This window comes from Genypterus blacodes, unplaced genomic scaffold, assembly GCF_046128005.1.
Source record: "Genypterus blacodes isolate CSIRO-AG114 ecotype Tasmania unplaced genomic scaffold, CSIRO-AGI_Gbla_v1 ptg000063l_1, whole genome shotgun sequence".
Taxonomy (NCBI): Eukaryota; Metazoa; Chordata; class Actinopteri; order Ophidiiformes; family Ophidiidae; genus Genypterus; species Genypterus blacodes.
This window is the reverse complement of record NW_027466875.1, coordinates 106957-124396: the sequence shown is the minus strand read 5'-3', so window position 1 is coordinate 124396 and position 17440 is coordinate 106957. Positions and strand designations below refer to the sequence as shown.

At 44.0% G+C, this 17440-nt stretch overlaps 1 protein-coding gene across 4 annotated transcripts in view; it reads left to right on the top strand.

Moving 5' to 3' along the window:
- The first annotated feature begins 1764 nt into the window (after window positions 1-1764).
- ddr1 (discoidin domain receptor tyrosine kinase 1) overlaps window positions 1765-17440 on the top strand; it is a 32342-nt gene continuing 16666 nt past the window's right edge. For 3 of the 4 annotated variants that reach the window (XM_076154581.1, XM_076154583.1, XM_076154580.1), the window contains exons 1-3: window positions 3444-3594; window positions 12364-12521; window positions 15973-16075. In XM_076154581.1, the coding sequence (XP_076010696.1) occupies window positions 3569-3594; window positions 12364-12521; window positions 15973-16075 (287 nt within the window). In that variant the 5' untranslated portion in view covers window positions 3444-3568. Of the gene's footprint in view, window positions 2115-3443; window positions 3595-12363; window positions 12522-15972; window positions 16076-17440 lie in introns of those variants that run through there. The other variant, XM_076154582.1, reaches the window with a different exon arrangement.

Genomic DNA, 17440 nt, shown 5'->3' with positions numbered 1-17440 from the left:
ACTCCAGAGAAGCAGAAAACATAAATAAATCATCATTACTGAATGATTTAAGTCACAGGAAGTGATTTACATGAAGAGGGAGCAAGCGAGAGAGATGAGAGAGAGAGAAAGAGAGAGAGAGAGAGTGTGTTCTTGGTTAAACTATGAATTGAAAGCTGGTGACAGCATGCTAATGATATGCAGAGAACCAGGCCAGGCCAAATGAAAATCCAACAAAACTCACAACTTAATATACAAAGAGACTTGAGGAGAGAGAGAGAGAGGGGTGGGGGGGAGTAGCTACATGAAGTAGCAGAGAGATGTGGAAATATACATGCAGGCTGTTGTAAAGAAATGTGTTTTCCTTTGTACCCCCACAGAAAATAGATTGGTCTGCCTGCCCCTCGCAAACACACACACACACACACACACCCACACACACACACACACACACACACACACATAAACACAGACACACACACACACACAACAACAACAACAACAACAACACAACAACAACATCAGCCTATATACTGTAGCTTGACAGACTGAATTGATTCACATCTATTACATTTCAGATTCAGTTGCCTCACCTTATGGCATTTATGACATAAAAAACAGTATGCACATGTATTTATACACTCATACAAACATGCTGTGACTTTCGACAGCAGCCAGAGTGTATGTATGGCTCTTCTCTGTTTATCCAAGGTGGAGCTCGGGCTGTAATGACCTTTATTGTCCCTGGCTGCTGATTGAGTGCCTGCTAAAGTTTCCCTCCTCTCAGTCTCGCGGGCAAGTGCCAACACATACTGCTCGCTGCTGAAAAGCCCTCTCCTCCCTCCGCCTCTCTGCATCTGACAATACTCTTCATGCTCTCAGGACAAACGAGTCCTTTTTAAACACACATGCCTCAATTTAACATTAAAATTCTGTAACACGTCTGCTTTGACCAAATGTCCACAACTCATAGGAATCTTGCTCCATTGCTGTACTTTGCTGTAAACCCTTTCATCTCAGTCATTACAGCCCAAGGGCAGTAATAGTATACAGTTACACAGCCAATACTCTGTAATAAAGTTGCTTTCTGAGTTAAACACAAAGGTAAAGTCTTGTAGGTCCACATTAAATAGCAGAGGCCAGATGCTGTATAGATGGAGGAAAGCAAAACAGCTTATGCTGAAAGTTAACTAGTTTATATAGTCAAAGAATCATTTTTAAAACAGGCAGGAGTGGGAGATGGGAAGTATATTTACTCAAGTTTTACTGCTGTTTTACTGGAAATTGAGATACTAAATACTACACCACTACATTTTAAATGTCATCGTGTCAACATAAATGAAATTCATCTTAATACATTTTTTTCACCCTATTCTTCACAACAATTTCTTTTACTCTTGATTGAGCTAATTTTACGGCTACTGCTTGTATAATTCTACCCTAAATTCTCTTTAGAATGTGTTATGTTTGCTAGCATTTCACTAGGTAGAATATGTTCTTACATGAAACTGGTTAGCAAGGTGAAATCTCCCCCCATGCTGTATCACATGTCAAACCTCACCATTCCAGTAACAAAGCAGCACATTTCTCCCAGAGGCTTCATATTAATCCATGCTGTTGTTAAGGTCACCGCTCCCTCCTTTGATGAGCTCTGATTGGCTGAACGGCACAGTTGAATATTAAATCAGAACTCTTGCTCTGAGCGGTGATTGGTCGCAGCCGGTGCAGTTATGTAAATGAGCACCTGGTGGCGCCCGCTGGCCCCGTCTGCTGAGCCCGGACTGAGGCGCGAGGCAGCCGGGGCTCAGACACACAGAGAGGGACCCCGGACGGTTCTCCACAACGTTTATTTGAAGCTTCCTACGTTTATAAGAACTTTTTAAATATTTTTCACCGGGAGTGTGGAACGTGAGTCGGGCTTCGATAGTAAATTCATCCGGAATCTCGGAGTCAAATATTATTATTTGTTATTTTGAGAGTTTTGACAAGATCTCGAACTGAGCGCAACAACTGCTCCGGCACCGTTGGAATACGCTCGAGCGGCGCGTCGTGACTGGCAGAGGAAACATTCGCTTTTACACAGATTATGTAAAAGTTTGGACCGCTGTCAAAGCCCACATCTCCGTGTCTCCTAGGTAAGTAAAACCGCGTAATTAATGAATTCCTCCTCGCCGGACACACACGTTTTCTTCTTCTTCTTCTTCTCCTCCATAACCGAGTATAATAATATTACAGTCGATATTTCCAGCTGTCTGTCTGTCTGTCTGTCTCTCTGTCTGTCTTTGCTTTGGCGTCTTTCAGTCTCACTGGACGCTTGCCACAGACTGTTGGGGAGCACATTGGAGGTGAAGCGTTGCGTTGTGCGGCAGCTACATTGTGGCATTTGCCGACTGCGTAGCTGAAATGTTATGACAGTGTACATCATGATCTAGACTTGTTACAAACTGTGCTGGTCAACATCTCGCTAAATGTGGCAACAAAGTCCACGTGTCTGTTAACAGCAGACTGTACAAAGTTACATTACAGTTGATAGAAAATGGACGTCTCAGTCGTTTCCAGTCCGATTAACGCCCAAAGAACCATCCAGAGTCAATCTCCACTTGCTTTACATTGCACCCCAAGAAGGAAAACACACACAAAGGCCACTGGGGGTGAACACAGGGGATTCCTCCAGAGATGCTGGAGAACGGGTCAGTAAAATGTCCAATGTTTCAAATGACCTCACAACATCTAGGAGGCAATTTTTACACAGGTTGTTAACCCCTGTGACCTCAAAGCAAGACAGTTTCACACACCTCTGGTCTTTAATGAGGCAGTTCTCCATGGGGGAGCTAATAAGTCACCAGGACCCAACTTGCAAACAGCACAGAGCTGCATGGCTTCTGAGCGTTGCTACAGAAAACACTGCCATCCTCGGGGGAATAAGTTCCAGCAAGCATTGGACTTAAAAAAGGAAATATCACCATCTCCATCCCAGCAGGGACCGGTGATAGTGAATCAAGCATGTGCTGTAATAAATTACTGTCATCCTTTCTGAAGGTGGTGCAGAAATGTAGGGAAATTTATGCTCGAAACTGCATACTTCAGCTCTGTGCCTCGCAGTCTGTGTGATGAAATATTGAGCCTGATCCTTTTGTGTTGTGAGTGTGTGTGTTTCCAGTTGGATGTTGTGTGTAGGCAAGGGTGGCCTGATGGAGGACATGCATTGAGCCTCTTCAGTGGGCGTGATGTGTGTGCCATTTTTCTAGAAGGAAACGGTAGATGCCATGAGCTGAGCAGGGAGGTGCAGCATTGTTTGGAGGGGGTTGGTGGAGTGCCTGTGCTATTTGCCAATAGATAGAGAAGCAATAAAAGACTATTCTCTCTCTCCCCCGTCCCTCCCTCGCTGCCTCTGTAGCAAAACCGGCGGCATAAAATGAGGAAGAGCTCTAAGTGGTGGGAGAGTCCCTCACCACAAGCTCAGGACTGCTGGGTCTCTGTCTAATGGGCATCTGGATGTTAATTCTCCCTGAGTGTCCTGGGAGACTCATTGAGCTTGTCTAACTGTCTTTTGTTAGCTGTGCAGGTCAACCAAGGCAAAGCACAGTGTATGAGTTACGAGGAAATAACAGCTCTGTGAGTATAATTGTGCTTGTCATACGTACTTTTTGTGAGCATTGTTTCTCCAGGTTTGACTTTGACTTGGCAGGCTTAGATGAATGTATTGATTTGTGTTGCATCATGTTCATAGCAGTATCATTTATCTGAAAGTGTCTGTTCCGTGTAAGGTTCCAGACATCCTGTGATGTTTGTTGATATAAGGTTCGTTATATCTAATTTATTGCAGTATTGCTGTTTCCAGCGCAGGAGACCACACACATTCATGTCGGTGTGCAAGCATGCGTACACACACACACACACACACACACACACACACACACACACACACACACACACATAGAGAACCACAGTTGGCTGAAGGTGTTTGGTTTTGTCATCACAATGGGGCCACTGGTTTGGTTAGTCCAGTTAATCATTGAACTCAGCCTCTTGTCTGGCTCATTGTTTGGGTGAAGGCCAGCGCTCTGTCGCTCTGTTGACCTGTTGCTTTGTTTCTTTTCTGGTTGTTCACCAATTTAAGAAGTTGGCTTGTTCAGTTCAAAACATGATCCAAAGCCAGATCCTTCACAATGACTGCATTACATGTTTTGCACCGTTGCTTGGATCTCTATGTTGATGTGGCTAATGTGGCGAGTACACTGCATTAAACAATATAATCATGACTTTCATACTGAACAAAAGAACTGTCTTTGATGCGATTCCTCTAACAGTAATTGTATATTGGGCAACAACTTCACCAAACCATGCGTTTGGTGCAATTGGCTCCTGACAGATGGAGCAGAAACCTCCAGGCCACTGGGGGAATTGTAAGACAGGATTCGCTCACGTGCCTCCCCTCTCTTGCGACCCTTTTATGGGAAATGAAACCAATTGGAGGAAATACATCAGTGTCCATATCCTCTCTCCCTAAACCAATTTCCCTTCAAGTCTAGACATCAGGACCTTTCAATTGCATTTCTCTTGTTTTGGTCACATGCACAGCCAGCTTGATGAGACTTTAAGAGAAGTAAACTCTAAATGGATGGTGGTGAACAGCATTGGCTCAGGGTTTGCCTGCCAGGGAACTCTCAAATCTTTATTTGATTTACTTGCGTCCTCTCTACCATCTCCAGCGTCCCACTCCCTCTTAGACCAGCCCTTCCCACCGTGTCGGATTCCTCCACCCCCCTGTCCCTCCATCCCTCCCTGACATCCAGTACACCTTTGATCCCCTAATTGATCATTCTGGTAATCTTTCTCTCTACATTATACATCTATCATAGAACACAAATTTCCCCTCATCATCTTCTATCGCTCTGTTCCCTTTGAAGCAGTTATAGATGTTTCATTTATCCTCCTCCTCCTTCTCCCCTCATCCATCCCTGCCTCCCCTATGCTATCGTTCCCGTGAGCCCTGCTCGTTTATGTGTTTGCTCTGCAAGTTAAGGGCACCCTGGTTAGATTGTACTGTAGCGGCTGGTATAGATGTAAGCGAAATGTTTCTGTGTATATTTTGGCTGCCTTTAAAAGCTTTTTTTGAGATTGTATCTCATAGGGGATCTCATATGTATGTGCTTGATGCCTCATGTTGGAGCAGGAACATAAACTTGCCTCGCTCTCACAATGAAAATCCTCCTCTTATGTCACAATGAAACTGAGCGATACAAATGCAGCAACAACTCGATGATTGCAACAATGCAGCAGTTGACTAGAAAGCTTTAAATTGCCAATTATGATACAAGTGTCCCTCTGAAAGAATGAGATAAAGTAAACAATGTTGCTACTTCAGTGAAAGAATGAAAACATATTGGTGCCAACAATGAAACTGATTCAGCTGTGAATCACGTCGTTCTCTCATGTGTCATCAACAATGGTAGCTCAACTTTGTGCTCCTGGAAAAGTAGACAAAGCTTTTAAAAGATGGAAACTCACACACATTAAAGCGAGCTCAAGCTCCCCTCTTTCCCTTTCACTCTTTCTGGCTTGATGTTTTTTTTTTTATCTCCCTCCAAAGCTCACACTCAGTGGTATTTTCGCCTGGCTTGCTTGTCCGTCTCTTGTGGCTCTGTATACCACCAGTAATTATTAATGGCTTCTGGCAAATTAAGAGCTTTTGAAAACCTTGTTGGAAAATGGAAGAAAACCCTCTTCAACATCAAAGCTTACCTGGAGTGATAAATCTTGGTTGTAATGACATCCACATCGAGTGGGTTGAACCTGCCTGACTCTCCCTACCACAGGGCTTTGGAGGTGCATATTAGCACCAGGAAACTGTTCTGTGATGTGTAATTTAGCACTTTTTTAGGAGGCCGAGACGGAGGAGGAGACTGAAAGTGTGATAGAGGTATCAGTCTGTGCCTGAGGCTTTCAACAATGATGAAGTGGCATGTGTCTGCGCGTGTGTGTGTGGCACAGAATTGTAACAAGGGACTTGGAGATAATCAGGTCACGTCAGCATTTGCAGCTTAATTTTCTTGTGCAATAGTTACACTAAGTTGGCATTTTATTAGGAACACACGTCTACACAGCTCTGCAACAACTCTTGGCTTATCATATTCAGGTTTTGTTAACAACTGTTTTAGAGTTTAGGGTTTGCTCGATGTAATTTCTGTGGTCCAGTTTTGTGATGGTGTTGTTGTAGAAGACCTCCCAGTGTAGTGCAGTCCAATGCACAGCAAACACAACGATAGCATCGATGGGCTCTAGGTTGTTGTATTGGATGTACCTAATAACGCAAGGTATCATCCTGGAGCTTTGAGACTTTCCCTCCCTCCTCAGCTGCCGTTCATTAGATAGGAGTTGGAGACATCTGTGAGCGGCCTGGGTTGGGCCAGTCTGTTTTTCTCACTTTGACTCAAAATGCTGAGTCTTACTGAACAAATTCCAGTTTGACCTGAACGCTCAGGTTCTCCTTCTGCTCTGTTCTGTTTCTTCCAAAGCCTTGAGCCATCCTTCCCTCCCTCCCACCATTCCTCCCTCCCTTCTCCTGTTCCCTTTCTCGGTTTCACATGCCGCTCACTGGATGAATAATTCCCACCCACCTGAGGGCCAAAAGTTGATTTCGTCCCACACTCGCTCTGTCATTCTGAGCCTCTTCGTTTGATTACTGGAAGGCATTCTCCCCTGCTCCCCGTCTCTCTGTGGCAGTTTAGGAGGCTGTTTTCTCTCTGCCCATTGTGAGAGTAGCACTGTGCTGTCACATACCTCTCCTTTCTCCTTTCACCCCATCCTCCCCTCCGCCTCCTCACTTGTTCTCTGACAGGTGGCAGTGACACAGTGTGAATTGAATTCAGGGAATTGGACCTCAGCTTGCCATCACACTGCAGCCCTAAAAGAGCGTCTATACACCCAATCGGTGGTGTCAAATTAGTACCAGAGACCACATACATTCCTGTGCTGCCTCAGTACTTCATATTAGCATGCCAGTACTACTTTTCCTGCTAGATTTGTCATTATCATACAAGCCTTGACGTTAACGTGGCTGAACTATAAGGTCAGCGAACCTGATCTATCCTCGCCATAGGCAAGAATGCTCAGCAGCCAGTTCTGGTTTACATTCAGTACGAGAGAAAGCTCTTATTAACTCACTTTCACTAGAAGGTGAGATGGCCCTTCCCTCATTCCAAATGAGTAATACAGAGAGTGCGAAAGCGAGACCTGAGGCATCGACATGTGCTGACACGTATGAAGCTTCAGGCTCCAAGAACCAAAACACTGCTGCTTCTGTCCGTTAAAACCACTTTTCATCCAAAACACTTTTTTTCTACTGCCTCCAGTGTCTACAACACTTTGATTCTCAGGATACAGATAATACCGCTTAAAAAAAGCTGACTCAGTGTTGCTCACCTTGGTTGCCAAAGGTGCTAACAGGGCCCTTAGTTGCACGGACGTTGTTTTATGTTTTGCTTTGTTCTATTTCTGCACCCATGGAACAACATCAAATTCTTTTTCACTTGGGTTCTCTCAAAGATATTGTTAAGTAGTTGGAACATTGGGGCAGTTCCCTCCGCTAGCTTCTATTGTCTTGTGTTGATAGGCATGCTTCACTTGCCAGACCAGCCTGTGGCAATCAGTTACCATTTGTCTCTGTCTGCATGCAGATATGGCAAGCAATGCTGCAGCTTATATGTAATGAGGAGCCAAGTGAACCTGCTTCCAAGTATGGAATCACCAGGGGAACGTGAAGCTGTTAAGATTTCACTCTTAAAGTTCTGATTGATTTCAGCTTGCTCTAGCAGCATGGTAATGAACCCACTTTTACTACATTCATTTTTTTTACTTGTTTTGTGCCACCCTCAAGCATTGACTCATTGGTCTCTGCGCAAAAACCTTTCCTGGTGTCAGCTTTTGAATTACATCTGTCGCACACCGTGATGGCGCTGCTATATGATGTTGCCGTGCTGTGACTCTGCCACCAAGAAGTTTTGGATTGGATTTTATGTTTTGTTGTTTGATGGAAGCAGCAGCAAGTAGTTGTCATAATGAGTCATCCAATACAAAGCAAAATCAAACTATTCCTGGAAGCACCTTTTCCTTTCATACCCCCTCAACATCCTTACTTCAGCCTTTTATCATGACTCAATACTTCCTAAAATCACATGATGTCATGTTATCGCTCAAAGGAAAGTGCTTAATAGTGTTTAATTTGTTTTCCTGAGGTGGGCAATGCTCCTTTCTTTTCCATCAAATCCCATTACCCTGTGACTCATTCATCCTCTGTCCCACTTCCTCAAACTCTGGTCAGACTCAGTAAATCACATTCCATAGCCTTGACTGGTACTTCCTTGTATACATGAATAGCGTGACACACAGTTGTACGATTTGATGATCAATGTATGACCAACACTATGAGCAATAGTAGTGGTGTTCAGTAGTATGTCATGGAAATCGTATCACCTGTTAATGCTAAGTTCTTAAATATGCTTGAGTCAGGGGTCTCAAACCTGTTCCATGGAGGGCTGAGATATTTCAGGTTTTCAGTCCAGCCTAAAAACACACAGGCAAACTTCACCAATCATTACACCCTCAAGCAGCAAGGACGACCTTATCTATGAATTCATTTGGAGAAAACCTACAGCCTCTAACCTCTCCATGTAACTGGACCTGTAGAGCTGGACTGTTGTTTACTCACTTGGAGCATAGACAATGTTACATTGAATGGTTTTTCTAATATTTAACCAAAGTAAGCCGAAGGAATTCATGGACACTTGAGGATCCAAACAAGTTACAACTGCCTTTGTAGCCTGTCTCCTTTGAAAAAGAGACTCTGCACAGGGATTCACACTTCACTAACAACTCCTTTGAGTCACAGAAACCAGCTGACTCTCAGGAAAACCATCAAATGACCTTGTCTCTGCGGCTGGCACTGTTTCACCCTTCAAACAGCTGTGAAGAAGGATTTGTGCTCCCACACAGAGGTGAATATTCCATCAGCTTCTTCCCACTGGCAGAAACAAATCCTAAAAAAAACAGCTCAGTACAAGAAAGAAAGCAGGTCTTTGCATACCTGTATACAGAACCGGCATACAAGTGCATAACCCAACTGAAACACAAGCCTGCTAGATGACTTATTACATCTCTCAAGCAAGTTTTGTCTGTGAAAGGTGAATTCTCTTTATACCATTGTCTGTTATACCAGTGGTTGACTGGTGGACTAAAACATGCAAAAACACCAAAGTGGAGGTTTAGATCACATAGACTGGCTTATTTATAGATTTGAATAAGGCTAACATTTGGCGCTAACATAGGGGATCCTCCAGAAAAGATGTAAGACGGTGTCAAGAGATTTGCTCCAGTTTTGTCACTGAAGCAGTCTAATTATAGAGACTCTGGCAAACTATCTCTAATGATGCAACTTCTACAAACTTCAAAAGTGCTCCTGTGTCCCACCGCCCTCCTCTCCGCTGCTGCTCCTTGTCACTCATGTTTCATTGTGTGGGACAGAAACGGCAGCTGCTCATAAGTATTCATTAGTCCTGCTCGTGGATGTACCCCAGACAGAGTGTGAGGGTCGATTGGGCTCCACGCTGGGCTGCCTGGTCCAGAACAGAGCGGGTCCTTCTCCCACAAACCACAGCTGTTCAACACCACTTGACTTTTCCAACAACAATGTTCTTGGATGGCTAAAGCAAGTTATGCTCCTGCTTGCAGAAACATTTATCTGGTGTGTGTTTTTTTCTCCCTCTGTTTATAATTTCAGACCACATTGCTTGTTTGATCTGTGTTGTGTTATGTGAAACAGTTTCCACCTCATTGACAGCTGTGATGATTTGGGCTGTCGAATGCAATTTTCTGCTTTTTGAAAATGCTTTTTCATTTCAAAATAGTAAATACTTTCAAAATTCATTTGACACCTGGTCCTGCTGAGGAGACTTCATTAAAGGTCATGTTTGTTGATTGAGTGCAGTGGTTGTTATGGCAACTGTCTTTTTCTCGCCGCCGTCATCAGATCAGCAGATATCATCCGCTCTGGTTTTGCAGGCGTATCCTTCATGTTGGCCAGTAAGCTCCATATTTCACCATTGTGTCATCTGTCACACTCACACATTCTCACCCATTTGGACCACTTGGGTGTTTCTTTCAGTCAGCCTCTCTTTCAGATTTAGTCCCCCCCCTCCCCAAAACACTTGCACCATGTATCGGTTGCGTTGTGTAGACTTGGTCTCCCATTTAGGACAGCTGCACTGGCTGGCTATGTCTGAAATCTCCTCTGTGCTCTCTCTCTCACACACACACACACACACACACACACACACACACACACACACACACACACACACACACACACACACACACACACACACACACGCGTGCACACTTGCATACATACACTACAAGGCAATAATTCAGCCACCTCCCTCCTCCCAGATACACACACATGTACCCGTGTCATCGTTGCTCTTGTTCTGTCTTCTCCGCCCTGTTCGCTCTCTGTGCCTGTACTAACTCTACCATTCATTCCTTTTCCATTCACCCACCCCCACCACAACCCCCGTGTCACTACAGCTGTGTGTCAGCTGTCGGCCTGTCCGAGTCTACTCAGAGATGAAGCCGAAACACAGAGGGTCTACAGGGAAACCATGCCGCTCTGTCTTTCTCTCTCTCCCTCTCTTGCTGCCAGCTGTCACTCCCCCTTTGGATGTCTTATCATGAGGCTTCATTCTTCCCTCTTGCTTCATCAGTGGGACTCCTCCACTCTCTTAATGGTTTCACGCCTTGTGTTATTTTGGTACAATTTGGCTACTGTTGCCTGACAAAACACAAGTTTTAAAGAAATAAATCATGAAGGATGATGTCATTTTAAGAAATAGGCGTTGCAATACGAATGTAACTTTCAACCCACATTCATCATTCATTCATTAGATGTGTCCCAATTCCATACTACATACCAGTTTTTATAAAAAATGACAAGTAACACAACAAATATCAAAATTAGTTGTAGCTTTTTAACTGAGTCTATTTCCATTTGGCATTTCATTGTGGTACAAAGGCATCTATCAACAGCACTCTATTGCTTGGACTTGTTGTCCATATCTGACCAACGTTAATAATGGCTGCATTCCATTTAGGTGTACCAGTGTGGGGGTGTATCTAAAACCTAATCTGCATTTGATTGTGTGTGAAAATGCCACACAGGTCTTTGTACTGAATACTATCCATTATCTCAAAAAAGGTACATCTTTCTTTTCTCTTTCACCAATTCACTCTCTTGTATTGATCACTGCTTTAATTTCTTAGCACACAAGTTACCTATTCCGAACACGCAGTTATAAGAGTCCACATGAGTCAATATTTATAAAGAGTGTGCAGGTTTGTAAGCAGCGATTTTGAAACATGATTGACATTTCCAACACAGAAACAATAAAAGTCACTTGGAGAAAATAGGACTAGCTAATTATACCATCTGCAATTACCATGACGGGTGTACCTACCTTTCTAAAAGCAGCAATGTGTTACTTTATCCCCGCTTTCTTCTGCTAGAGTGAAAAACAAATTAGCATGTGAAAGTGGCCTTCTCTATATGGCTTTGTGTTCACTCCTCTGCGGCTTGGCCCGTTGCTGAGCTCGGCATGAGAAATGTTTTGAACGAAATTACTTTGATACATGCTGTGAGCTGTGGATTAAGAGGATTAGATTTGAGGGAGCTGAATTATTGATGGAGGTGTGCAAGCTTCATAGCCTTGGGGCAAGAGCTGTAGGTGGAGTTGTCTGCACGTGTCATGTAATGTGTTTGTAGCGGCATAAGCAAAATCAAGGGTGCCTTAACATCGTTTACATTAACATTTAGCAGATACTTTTATCCAAAGTGACATATCCGAAGTACATATGAGATTTGTATACAACACAAGCAAAGATCTAGTCCAAAGAGAAACAACAAGAGTAAATTACAATAAGGTAAATTCTAGTTGAACAGGACATAGGTGCCAAGATGCAATGCCTGGAAGAGGTATAGGTAGACGAACATTAGGTATGAAATTGTTCATGAAAGAGTTTAACTAGACAGAGGGAAACTCAGCCGATGGAGTTTGGTGACTCATTCCTCTACCTCGGGACCACAAAGAAGTTTTTGGCCAGAGATTTAGGGTCTCATTGGGGTGGCGGCACCAGGTGCTGTTTGTTGGCGGAGCCGATGGATCTTTAGGGAGCAGAAAGCAGACGGAGGGAATTCAGATAAGCAATCTTCTTCTCCATGTTTTTTTTTATGGTGGTTGGTATATTTCTAACAGAGACAGATAAGAATCCTGAATCCTGTGAGGGTAGAACTACTTTTTAATGCTTCTGATTCTCTCTGTCCCTCCCCCACAGGTATGCGTGTGGTCATCAGTGCGTCTCCGGACAGGTAACCAGGTGTGTTGTTGCTGTCATGGCCATGCCAACCTTGTGGCCGTTAGCTGTCACTTTTTTCACAGTCCTGGGGGGGCTGGTGTCGTCTTCAGAGCACCATGAGTGGCACTTTAACCCAGGTGAGGACACACACACACACACACACACACACACACACACGTTGTAAAAACAAATATTAGACAAAAGATTGAGTGAGTTGCATTCATTCCCTGGAAGCTAACCGTAACCATAATCACTATGCCCGAGCTCACACCTTAGCCTAACTAATTCTAACCCACAAATCAAGGCTTAACCTTGAAACAAATGGTTTTCATTGTGTAGACTGGTTGATTCCTCACACCATAAGGAATATACCACACACACAATGAGTACCCCTTTTCCTTTAACTTTTTTTTCTCGTTTGACTGTTGGTTCCTAAACAAAGCCACCACAGTGGAGTTCCAAAATCCCTCTCTCTCCCTTATCCTCTTCCTGTCCCCTCCTTCCTTCTGTTCCCTGGCTCCTACATTCTCCTCACATTCTCAGATCAGTAAGGCTCATTCTCCATCCGCTATCAACAGGCTATCCAGTGTCCTGTCCCTGTCTGCCAGCCAGCCACGTGTAATAGGAGAGTGAGATAGCTGGGCCGTGCCCTTGGCCCGCCAAGACCGCTAATGTACAGGCAGCTCATGAAAGTGTCAGTCACAGTATTGGAGGGGGAATGTGTGAGGGGGTGAAGTTGAGACAAGGCGGTGTAATCGGAGGCGACTGTTTGCCGCACAGTCAAACATCTGAATGCGGCAGCTCGACACTGAATGAGACAAGGAGTAATTAGATTGATGGAAAAGCCAGCAGAGCAAAATTGGATTTGTGACAACACAGAGGTACACTCCAGTAAGGGCTGGTATTGTTCAAAAAACGAAAACACTATCAATAATAAACAAACTGCTCCTTTATCATACTTTGCCATACCATTTCTGTACTATAAAATGATGTATGCATTATGCACTATAAAGTTCCAAAAGATCTAGCTTCCATAAAATAATTCTGTAAGGGAAGGCAAGTTTGTTTGTTTATATGGCGTTCACACATAAATACAATGGAAAGTGTATGAAGACATTAAAATTACAGATCACAGATCAAATAATTTCTAAGACAAATAAAAGCAAAAAATAACAATCTGAAGTTATAGAAAAAGAGTAAAGGCAATACATCAAATTAAAGGCTAAAAAGCAAAAGGTTACCGTACCGAGGCAGTGAAAAAAATAACAAGCCCATTATTTAATAAAATACTGCAGCAAACAAGAGGAACAGACCTCAGATCCACTGGAAGTTTGTTCCAGAGGTGCAGAGCAGAGAAAACTAAAAGCTGCTCCACTGTGTGTACTTCTGACCCTAAGACCAGTGAGTAAACCTGTCTGAGAAGACCTGAGGGGTCTGGGTGCTTTATAGAGCACAAGCAGGTCAGAGATATATTATGGCCCGAGACCATGTAGTGCTTTATAGACAAATAGCAATGTATTACACCCATCCTCTGACACACAGGTAGCCAGTGCAGTGATCTAAGCGCTGGTCTTGGTGTTAGCGAGGACTAGGGCTGCAACATTCTCGATCAGCTGCAGCTGTTAGCATATTATCAAGACAACAGAAAGTAGACTTTAGGTGTAGAAGAGTAAGCTTCAGGGTTTCATAATGAAAATGAAACTAACATAATGACTAGCTCCAGAATGTTTTCTGTCAGAAAGGATGCAAAATCAATGCATCACTTGATAAGGATGAGATGGTTGAGTAGCAGCAGGATTTGTCAGCCTGTCAACAGTATAGAATAACTCCGAGAATAACAACTGTTTTGTTCATTTAAGAAAAAAGAGATTTCCTTGCTTTCTCCGTTCCACTTTATAAGCGCGAAGGCTCTCTTTATAGATGTGGTAGTGAAACTGGAGTTTAGCTTTTTGCCATCTGCATTCTGCCTTTCTACATTCTCTGGATTGCATCGGTGTCTGTTTTCCATAACGCTCTGACGAGTATACTAGGAAGCTGCATCCTTAAATGTTGAAATGTCTGCATTTTATACATTTTATGAATGTATAAAGGTCAAATTTAGTTTCCTTCTGACTAACACACTGCATTAAATGTCAATGTAGCAGTATTATGTTGCAGGTTGCTATTTTTGTGAAGTCAGAAACATGAAAAAAGGAAATGACTTTTTGATTCTCTGTACTATCAAAGCACCTGTGTGGATAACTAGCCCGCCCTCTCGACACACATTTGTCACACAGAAAGAAGTGAATCAAGCTTGACTGTTCGAAGGCAAAGGTTTAGAGTGTGAGTGAAAGTAAATGATATGAAAAATTACAAGAAAAAGAAGGTGAAGGCGATGAAGGGTGACATGGGGAGTTTGTGAATGGGGCAGAGAGAAGTGAGAAGATTGCAGATGGCGGGGTGTTGACTGGCACTGTGATCAAGATGATGTAATGAATGGGCACCTGCCCACAAGGCGTGGGGTGTGGGCAAACTGTGTGTGTGTGTGTGTGTGTGTGTGTGTGTGTGTGTGTGTGTGTGTGTGTGTGTGTGTGTGTGTGTGTGTGTGTGTGTGTGTGTGTGTGTGTGTGTGTGTGTGTGTGTGTGTGTGTGTGTGTGTGTGTGTGTGTGTGTGTGTGTTCCCTACTGTCGGAGGGGTTTTTAGGGTTTGTCCTCCAGCCCAACATTCCAGTCCACTGACTCAATGACAGAAACTGAGTGAGACCCCCCCCCCCACCCCTTCGCTGTCACCCATAGCCTCCCCACCGTATCACTGTCACTAGCCTTTCCAATTTATCGCTACCCAAACCTTCCCTCAGTCTCTCACTCTCCTCCTCATGAATAAACTCAGAGTTTGGTAATCCCTGCCTTGGACCACGCTATCTGGATCGCTTGATAAAGCCTGCCGGAACGACATCCGGGCTGATATCCGAGACCTGTCTGTGTCTTTTCATTTGTCCTTCATTTCTGTCTCTTTTGTTCCCTGGAGCAGTGGTAACCGATAGAGGGTTAGTGCAGGATTGCTGGGGCCCTCAGGCGGTGGCTTTATGCAGGATGTAAAGATGGAGAGACAATAGGTGAAAAAGAAACAGGAGAGTGTAGAGGAGAAGAAGACGCAGCATCTCACAGGGGACTGCTGGATATGCCTGCACTGTGAAATAGAGAGGAAGCGTTAACATCCAGCCCTGATGTAGTCACTGTCGACAGCACAAATGGGACTTACAGGAATACGTGATTCAGAACTTTACAGTTACGTTTTACACAAACTCATTAGTTCTGCCGCTCTCCCGAGAGATTCTGAAACAAATAGGAGAGGACAGGAACAATTTATCCCCACTCCTCTGTGTCTGTCTGGGATATAAAACATAAAATCACGGAAGTTGTCTCAGAGATATTATGCTCCATTACTAATGAGAGGTGATGACACGCTAATGGAAATATTAAGTTGCTCTTGCACGAAGAGAATGTTGCTGTGCTCATGTCTCTATCTGGCCTGTCTATTTCCTCCCCGTGTCTCTGACCTTGTTTCTGTCTCTCGCTCTTCCTCGACCCTTCATCCTTCCCCTGCAGCTCAGTGTCGTTATGCTCTGGGGATGGAAGATGGCAGCATCCCAGACACTGACATCACTGCCTCCAGCGCCTGGTCAGACTCCACGGAGGCCAAACATGGGAGGTGAGACGCAAGACAGTTTCTGTTTGGTTACAATCTCAAAACAGCACCTCTAGTTCCACATCAGACAATGATATCAGTCTACAGTTATGCTGTTTGTTTTTTTGCAGTCAGGAGGATTTTGAAGTTGTATTTTTCAATGTTTTATTAGATTTTTTAATCTTCCCCATTAGTTCAATTGGCCACTACATAATTAAGTTAATTTAACTCTAGAAGATGATTGTATACTTGCAGTTTTGAAGACAAGTAAGCGTATATGTGTAATAAAAAAGGTTCCATCCCTGAGTTTATGTGTGTACATGTACACATCGCTTGACTGTGTGTCTGTGCACAGATGTGCGTGTGCGCATGTCTGATATGTTTGTCTCCCTCCTGTTTTGTCTATTGGCACCATGCTAAAGTAGTTTGTTGGTTCTCTATTGGATTATCCTACAAGCTGATGAGTGTGTGTCTTTGAAACTCTTGCTGGGTAATTGTATTACCACCTTGTCTGTCTGCCACAGAGGTCAGATTCATGAGAGCCAAGCAAGGCCTGCTACTCGCTGCAGCATTGTCTAAGAGCATTTGTAGGATCCCGTGTGTGTGTGTGTGTTCATTTGTCTCCATTGGTCTATTGGGCTGGGTCCTGTTGGCTGAGTGTCTCACCATGTGGAAATGATTATTAGCTCCAGCTCTTTTTAAGAGACGTCGGGGAGACCCAGAGCGAGAACCAGAGAGAACACAGAGCAAAAAAACAGAAAACAACTGAGAGGTGGATCGCTGTAACGGCGTGCTGAAAGCATGAGAGAACTGCATTTTAAAACAGGGTTTGAGGGAGGGTGTTGGATGACACAAGTGACTGAAGGATACAGAGCTCGTGTGCTCTTTTTCATTGCGAAAAGATGGAGAGAATATGAGAAGAAGGAAGGAATTGGAGTGAAGAGTTGGCTGGTATTTCTGTAGGAAGCCAATAGTGAAAGATAGAGGAGAGTGGGAGTAATGAGCTACCTGGCAGTGTTCTATACAGTGTTCTGTAATGTAAATCCTACTGGCTGCTGCACGGAGGACTGAACTCTGCCCGGCTGCATTCCTCTTTTCTCTCTCTTTTTGCCCCACGTCCTTTTATCCCTTCATCCCAGCATGCTGCGTGTAATATTAACGTGTTGATATCACCACCTTGTTTCTGTCTGTGTGATCTCACCGGGGGGAGGCTCAGGACTGATTAAAACACCAGCATGGCCACTGTCAGTGTGACTGAGCTGACGGAGTGATTTGTTCTGGCGGTCTGAGCAGCAGCTTCAGTTGTGAGTGAAGCCCTACGGTGGTCAGAGTGCGGTTGTGGAACGGTACGATTTCCAAAGTGCTCTGTGCGAGTGTGCAACAGCCAGA